Source organism: Papaver somniferum, chromosome 1 (genome assembly GCF_003573695.1).
Source record: "Papaver somniferum cultivar HN1 chromosome 1, ASM357369v1, whole genome shotgun sequence".
NCBI lineage: Eukaryota > Viridiplantae > Streptophyta > Magnoliopsida > Ranunculales > Papaveraceae > Papaver > Papaver somniferum.
The window spans coordinates 22,506,903-22,516,076 of NC_039358.1; the positions used below are offsets into that span (position 1 = coordinate 22,506,903).

Sequence of the window (9,174 nt, forward strand, 5' to 3'; positions counted from 1 at the left end):
TATGTCCAAAAATGATAAATTTTATATATTCGGATAGCCCTCGACGATAGCTTTCCAACGAGTACCATTGTCTATGTTTCAGAGCTTTTAATTTTTGCATTATTTTTTAGCTATAAAATGAATTGTTATACGAGTTCATTTTACAAAATGAACTACTTTAATGAACTATTATACGAGTTAATTCTATAAAATCAACTACTTTAGTGAACTATCATGCTAGTTAGATCATTCCAAAAAGTGAACTATTTGGATTAAATAACATACGAGTTCATTCTACAAAATGAACTACCTTACGACTTCATTCTACAAAATGAATTGGTATACTGAACTATTATTACGAGTTCATTATACAATATGAACACCTATCACGGGTTCATTCTACAATATGAACTACCATTTACGAGTTCATTTTATAAAATGAACAACCATAATGAACAACTATTACGAGTTCATTCTACAATATGAACTACCATTCTTAATTACTATTACGAGTTCATTTTACAACATGAATTATCAATCCTACAATATGAACAACTACTATGAGTTCATTTGAAATTAAGAATATCTATCATGAGTTCATTCTTCAATATGAACTATAATAATGAACTACCATTGCGACTTCATTCTTCAAATTGAACAATTATTATGAGTTTATTCTAAAAAATAAATTGCTAGTGTATACGAGTTCATTCTATGAAATGAACTGCTAGAACTAGAATGAACTACCATGTTATAAAATAGTGTTCATTCTCGAATATGAACTACTATTATACCGAAAAAAAATTAAAAGCTCCGAAACATAGCGACAATGGTACTCGTTGGAAAGCTATCGTCGAGGGCTTTCCGAATATATAAAATTTATTAATTTTTGACTTATATTTTAGAGATATTTAATTTTTAAACTTTTATCTATTAAGGTTAAGAGGAAAGAGAAATTAGTAGAGAAAATAAAAAAGAGAGAGAAAAACAGAAAAATGATTCACGAGGAAAGAAAATAAGAGAGAAAGAATAGTTTAAATATTTTAATATTTTTAAATAATTATAGACCAAATAAAAAATGTGATTTTTAAGAGACCAAATAGACATGGAACCACCTAAAAAGTACCAAACAACATTTTTCCCTATAAATATACGGGCTGACGAAAAAATGGACATTCAGAAAAGCATTAAAAAAATAAATAAATAAATAAAAAAGCCTTTCTGATCATTTAGTGTGAATCTATGATGGAAACACCAAAATCATTAACTCTAGGAAGTTCAATATTAGTACCCAGCGTTCAAGAATTAGCCAAACAAACTCTAGCAGAAATCCCACCTCGATACATACGCACGATGGCGATGAAGGACTGTTCAGGTATCGTCACCGCCGCTTCTGGGATAGGTCAAAAGATTCCAGTAATCAATTTTCAGAATTTGCTATCCCCTGAACAATCAGTTGGTGATTTGGAATTGGAGAAACTTCATTCTGCATGTAAACAGTGGGGTTTCTTTCAGGTGCTGGAAGTTTTCGAGATTCGAATTCTTCTGTTATTTATTTATTTTTTTGTTTGTTTGATTCATTTTACATGCATATATTTCAGTTGGTAAACCACGGAGTGAGCAGTTCCTTGGTAGAAAAAGTGAAATCAGAGGTATACGATCTTTTCAAACTTCCAATGGAAGAAAAGAAGAGATATTGGCAACAAGAAGAAGAGGTTGAAGGATTCGGACAAGCTTTCGTTGTATCAGAAGAACAAAAACTTGATTGGGCAGATATATTTTTCATGACTACTCTTCCTCACAGTGCAAGAAAACCTCACCTATTTCCAAAGCTTCCTCAGCCTCTCAGGTAATCACTTTTTTCCCCTCTCTAGTTAGCAGTATCAGAATTAAAGCGGACTAGTTACTAATTCACGACTAGGCTAAAGTCATAGCTAGAACAAGCATAACTATGTGTATTTACATGTCCAGAGATACTTTAGAATCGTATTCGTCCCAGTTAAAAATCCTAGCCATGAAGATCTTAGGACGGATGGCCAAAGCATTAGAAATTGAGAGCAACTTCATGAGCGAGTTGTTTGAAAATGGGATGCAAAACATGAGAATGAATTATTATCCACCTTGTCCTCAACCCGAGCGCGTCATCGGCCTCACATCGCATTCAGACGGCGTTGGTTTAACGATCCTCCTTCAGCTTAATGAAGTGGAAGGTCTGCAAATCAAAAAGGAAGATAAATGGGTTTCTGTTAAACCATTACCACATGCTTTTATTATCAACATTGGGGACATTTTGGAGGTAAAATGTTTATCATTACTAGCTTTAAATTGTGTGGTTGTACACACACGCCTTTAAATTAAATGGTTTATACTTATTTTTGCAGATAGTGACTAACGGGATCTATCCTAGCGTGGACCATAGAGCAACTATCAATTCTATGAAGGAGAGGCTATCTGTTGCAACGTTTTACAGCCCTAACCCAGAAGGAGAAATAAGACCCGCGGCTGATTTGATTACTTCAAAAACACCTGCATTGTTCAGAAGTGTTGGGGTGACGGAATACTTCAAGGGTCTGTTTACCCAAAAGCTGGACGGGAAAAAGTACCTCGACGAAATGAGGATTCATCCACAACCGCAGGAGAATAAATAATTAGTAGTGGGCAATTGCATTATGACCGTAGTGGGTGTATCTTGTGAAAGCAGTATATATTGGATCATCCGACTCCGCCCACTAAATTTAAATATTCATTGTTTTCTTTACAAAATAAAAAAATAAAAAAAAATGATAAAGTAACCGCACAAAGGGAAATAATGAAAGTTATAGAGATTGGAGAGTGAGACTGTGAGAGAGTGATATATTCCGACAGATTCATTCGTAGTGATAATCATTGTGAGGGGTAGTTAGGATTTGAGTTTTGGTGAAAGACTTCTACACACAGAACTGTGGAGTCTACTTGTTATTTATATCAGAGAATACAAAGGTTGTTACAACTAATCAACCTATTCAAGATTTATAGATGTTATTTTAATTGTAACTTAAGAACCGTAAGACTAATCTAAACGCAAAATACTCGGTCATTCCTTCATACACGGAATGCTAGCTGTTTTGGTTGAGAGTCGATGAGTCTCTATCTTTAACACTCCCCCTCAAGTTGTACTCAAGTTTACGAATGTGCAACTTGCCACGTAAAAGCTGAAATCTTGGTGAAGGTAGCCCCTTAGTAAAAATGTCAGTTATTTGATCCCGTGAACTGATGAACTGCACTATCAAACGTTTGTTAGCCACCCTTTCCCTCACAAAATGGTAATCTATCTCGATATGCTTTGTTCGAGCATGAAAAACAGGATTAGTTGTAAGGTATGTTGCGCCCAAATTATCACACCACAGCACTGGAGTCGAGATAGGAATTCCAAGTTCACGAAGCAAAGACTCAATCCAGATAATTTCAGATGTGGCAATGGCAATGCCCCTATATTCCGCCTCAGTGCTGGATTTGCTGACCGTCTTTTGTTTTCTGGCACTCCACGATATCAGATTACCACCAAAGTAGATACCATAACCACTAGTGGATCTACGGTCATCTAGGAAACCAGCCCAATCAGCATCCGAGTAACCATGTAAAGAAAAGTCTTGTGAAGGACGAATATGAAGACCATAATCTACGGTGTGCTTCAGATATCGAAGAATATGTTTCACTTGTTCCCAATGTTCAACATAAGGATTGTGCATATACGGGCATACCTTATTAACAGCAACAAAAATGTCAGGCCTCGTGAGATGGAGGTATTGAAGAGCACCAACAACGCTTCGATATAAGGTGCAGTCTGCAAATCTTTCACTGTCTGTCTGCCTTAATTTTAAGCTAGAAGACATTGGACTCGTCACCGGTTTTACACTATCCAGTTTAGTGCGTTTGAGGAGATCAGTTATATACTTGCGCTGAGTGAGAATTACACCACCAGTTTGCCTTATAACCTCGATACCCAGAAAGAAATGAAGGTCCCCCATGTCTTTTATTGCAAACTCCCTACCTAGGTCTTGAATGAGTTGAGCTACCTGTGAAGAGTCCGACCCTGTGACAATAATGTCATCCACATAAATCAACACATAAGTAACTGAAAGTTTGGTTCTACAGACAAACAAGGATGTGTCTGCAACTGAACCCTTAAAGCCAAGTGTCATTAGATAGTTACTGAGCCGTGAAAACCATGCACGTGGAGCCTGCTTTAACCCATATAATGACTTATGCAGTTTACACACATGAGTTGGACGATTATCATCTACATACCCTGCAGGTTGCTTCATATAGACCTCCTCATCCAGAGTACCATGGAGGAAAGCATTCTCAACATCTAGTTGCTTCAACGGTCACTTGTTCATGACATCAGTAAAAAGAACCAGTCGTACATTACATGGTTTTATAACAGGACTAAAGGTCTCTCCATAATCAACTCCTTCCTGTTGATTAAAACCTTTTGCCACCAGTCGAGCCTTACGTTTATCAATGGTGCCGTCAGAGTTTTGTTTTACTCGATAAACCCACTTTGAGCCAACTACATTCATGCCAGGTTGAAAAGGAACTATCGAATATGTGCCATTTCTGATGAGGGCATTTATTTGATTATCCAGCTACACGCCATTCTGGAAGTTTGCATGCTTCTGAGTAACATGTAGGTTCCATGAAATCTGAATCATTGAGGGGATGTTTAGATGCAGACAAACACAATTTTTGAACAGGCTTGTTAATACCATATTTTGCCCTTGTTTGCATAGGATGAGTAGAGGATACAACATGAGAAGTAGTTACTTCAGAGCTGTCATGAAATGGCATACTTGTGACAGAATCAGCAACATAGATACTCTGAGTATTCAGTTGTGAAGCAGAAGTTGTAGGAGATGCCATGGAAGGTTCCAAACTAGCCATATCATTGCATATGCCCAGATGCTGGTCTGCACTATTAGATACCACATGCTGTTGCGTAGGAAGATAATGTCTACGCGTAAAATGAGGAGAATATAGAAATGAAGTATCTGAAGGCACATTACCTGGACTGTGCAATGGTACACACTGCTGCTTTGGACTGAATGGAAACGAATGTTCTTCAAACCTTACATGGCATGTGATGTAAATCCTACCAGTCTCTCTATGTAAGAAGATATAACCCTTATGAGAACTAGTGTATCCTATAAAGACACATGGGAGTGATCTAGGTTCTAGCTTGTTTGCGTTATAAGATCTGAGGCAAGGATAAGCAAGACAACCAAAAACCTTTAAAAACTTGTAATCTGGTTCTTTATGAAAAAGGAGTTCTAGAGGAGTTTCAACTTCACAGGATGATTTAGGCAGACGATTAATTAAGTAACAAGCAGTGACAAACGCATCAGCCCAAAATGAAGAGGGCATATGTGCTTGAAATAAAAGTGCAAGGCCAGATTCAGTGACATGGCGAATACGTCTATCTGCTATTCCATTTTGTGGTGATGTATGAGGAGAAGAGAATCGGTGTTGAATACCAAATTCATTTAAATACTTTGTGAACTTCTTATACTCTAAGGCATTGTCAGACTGAAAAATCTTAATCCTATGATCTGTAAGATTTTCAATTTGTTTTCGAAAATTTATAAAAATAGACAAAGCATCAGAACGTTGTACTAAAGGAAACACCCAAGTGAAATGAGAATAAACATCCATTATGAGCATGTAATATCGAAAACCAGACCTGGATAGTTTATGGGAGACCCAGATATCAGAAACAACCAAAGATAGTGGTTTATCATAAGATGTAGTGCTTAGAGAAAAACAAAGTTTTCTGCTCTTACTAACATGACAAGAGTTGCAGAAAGTAAACATCTTATTCGAAACTGGAAGTGAAAACCTATTGCAAATGCTAGACACGGTACAGAGCATTGGATGATGCAGACGTTGATGCCATGTTGGCATTGAAGATGCAACATTAGCTTGAGAAGACCCTTGTCTGCTGACTTGTGTAAGGCCATCAAGAATGTACAGTCCATTCCTATTCAGTCCGCGCAGCAGCAACTTTCCCGTTGTCTTGTCCTTTACAAAGAAATGATATGAGTGAAACTCAAAGAAAACACCATCATCTTTGCAGAACTGAGAAACGGATAACAGGTTTGTCTTTATACTGGGTACATGAAAAATGTTATTCAAACAGAATAACCTTGAGTTATGTGTGAAAGATGCATTACCAGTATGTGTGATGTTTAGTGAATTACCATTACCCACATACACTTGTTCTGTGCCTGTATATTCATGTGGGATTGTTAAGTTGTTCATATCTGCTGTGAGATGATTTGTAGCACCAAAATCAGTGACCCATTGATTGCCATAGGAAGCTTCAGGAAAAGCAATATATGCAGCTTGAGGTTTCGGCATATTGGTGCTTGGTTTGTAACGGAACCAGCATTTGTCACCAAGGTGTCCTTTCTTCTTGCAGATTTGACACTTCTCAGCAGCGTTGTTGCTTTGCATAGGAGACTTGAAGCGAGGTTTAGACTGATTTTGTTGATAATGAAAAGGTCGTTGACTTGGATTGTGGTTGTTGTTTTGGTAAGTTTTTCCTCCTGATGTTGATGAAGCAGCAATATGTGCAATTGGTTGTTGTATTTCCTCAAGCTGACGTGTGATACGCATATCAAAGTTTAAAAGATGGGAGTAAAACAGATCCATGCTCAGGTTCTCCATTGTGCCTAAGGTGGAGACAATCGAATCATATGCTTGGTTCAACCCATTGCTGATGGATTGTTTCTTTTCATCATCACTGACTGTATATCCGGATGCTGCAAGCTGTGCAAATAGTTCTTTAGCCTCATTTAAAAAGACTCGTAAAGATTTGTTACCTTTGCTTAAGTTGTGTAACTGTTTTTTTGAGATTCATCTGGTGAAACTTTGTCTTTGGAGCATATTCTGCCTCCAGTGCATCCCATACCTCCTTAGATGTGTTAAGATCACGTACAACCCCAAGACACTCTGGAGTAAGAGTTGAGTTCAGCCACCCAACCAAAAGAGAGTCTTGTTCTTCATATGCAGTGAACTCTGGATTTTCAGCATCAGAATCTGGTAGTGTTCTAGGAGGTATAGTTTTTGAACCATCAATGAAGCCAGTTAGTCCATGGCCCTTCAGAATTGGTTTAAACTGCGTTTTCCACAGTGGGTAGTTGTTTTCTGTTAACTTAAGTGTTACCAGATGATGGATCTGTATGTTTCTTAACTGAGTTCTTGTCGACATTCTATAATTTTTTTGAATTGGTTTGGAAGCGTAGCTTGGATCAAGGCTGATACCAAGTTAGGATTTGAGTTTTGGTGAAAGACTTCCACACTCAGAACTGTGGAGTCTACTTGTTATTTATATCAGAGAGTACAAAGGTTGTTACAACTAATCAACCTATTCAAGAGCTACAGATGCTATTTTAACTGTAACTTAAGAACCGTAAGACTAATCTAAACGCAAAATACTCGGTCATTCCTTCATACACGGAATGCTAGCTATTTTGGTTGAGAGTCTTCAGCAGATGAGTCTCTATCTTTAACAGGGGTGTTGAGATTATTAGGCTCACATCATCCTCATGATCACTCTCGTCCCCTCTACTTGGGGAAGCCACATTTATTTAGGCGAGCTAGGTGCTCTCCCTAGACGCACGAGCTCTGCAAGGGGAGCCTCGCTAGCTAATAGAAACACTCACGTCAAAGTTTTTCTAGACGCGCTTAGGCGCTAGGCGAAGGCTTGGCGCCTCGCACAACATAGGACATGCTATCCAGTTTTTAGCTCTTCTTATATGCAGGGATGCAATCGAATTCTACACATCAGAAGTGACTAAACTAGCTATGACACTCTTCCAGATGATGGTAAAGCTTTAAAAACTGAGAGTGGGACCGAAATTTTTGAAGGTGGGATGCGAGCAATCAGGATGAATTATTATCCTCCTTGCCCTCAACCAGACCTCGTCATGGGCTGTACGCCACACTCGGACTTTAGCGGTTTGACAATCCTCCTTCAACTCAATGGAGTGCAAGGATTACATATAAGAAACAAAGGGGAATGTGCATTTGTACGGACTTTACCACATACATGCGAAAATGTGAAACAAAACGGATGCAAAGTTAGGATTGTAAGAACGCCATAAAATTAAAATATATGAATTGTCCTCACATCCAAGACCGACTCAACTGACAGTCTGAAATAGTGAGATCAAAACAGGTAGCAATCTCATCTTTTCAAGGATCCTAGACATCCTCAAGTATACAGTAGCATATAGACAAATCATCTGGGATAAAATTTTCCCTTGCAGAACTCTGTTATGCATTTTTACCATCAGAAATAATAAAAGTTTTGTGATTAACCTAATTAAGTCGGAATTCACTTTCATTAAAGATGCATAGTTTCAAATATTCAATGACAGGACAAGTTAAACATAAAAAAACAATAAAGAGGATACATATTCAAAATGATGCAGTCAGATCCAAATAATTCTGGAACAACTGAATCCGTTACATGTAATTGTAAATATGATACAGATATATATATAGGAGACCGGACCATTGGCTTCATTCCCTACTTCAACTTCTACTTACTTATCAGTTCATAGACTCCATAAGTAACATAAGTTTTAACACAACTCTTTCATTAAAAACGCTGAAACAACGCATCAGTCTCATGGCAAGCATGATTCTCATCTTTGAACCTAGCAATGAGAAACAAAAATAGTATAAGGTACATGTGCAGAAAGCGCTCCAAATGAAATACAGTTCTAGCGAATACTACTACAAAATTCACCATTCAGCAGGAAAAATTAGAAAAGAGTCCATTAACTTCCTAATAATGGCATCTCCAGAGAAATGTACAATGCTGCAGATTTGATACTCATTTATTACAAGAAAAATGTGTTATAAAACCTTCCATCTACACAAATAAGAGGCAAGTATATAGTGCAGGGAATCCAGTAATTAATATATCCATACATGGAAATCAAATATGTCTTGTTTAAATATAAGGGCATGAATATACAAATGAGGGAAAACCAAAATCATAAAAGAAGAATTAAAAAGGAATAGATGATACAAATACAGGAAACAAGTAGTTGTCGTCTCATGAACTGGCAAGGATATGTTTATATAACCAAGTAATTGTACTACTAAAAGAATCAGCAGAACTATTTGACTACTAAAGAGCATGAA

The 9,174-nt window shown here is 37.2% G+C and overlaps 1 protein-coding gene across 1 annotated transcript; it reads left to right on the top strand.

Moving 5' to 3' along the window:
• Positions 1-1,173: 1,173 nt before the first annotated feature.
• On the top strand, positions 1,174-3,077 carry LOC113326610 (codeine O-demethylase-like). The gene is made up of 4 exons (XM_026574308.1): positions 1,174-1,494; positions 1,581-1,828; positions 1,951-2,275; positions 2,361-3,077. Exons 1-4 carry the CDS (start codon positions 1,222-1,224, stop codon positions 2,625-2,627), a joined length of 1,113 nt encoding a protein of 370 aa, XP_026430093.1. The 5' UTR covers positions 1,174-1,221; the 3' UTR covers positions 2,628-3,077.
• Positions 3,078-9,174: the final 6,097 nt, after the last annotated feature.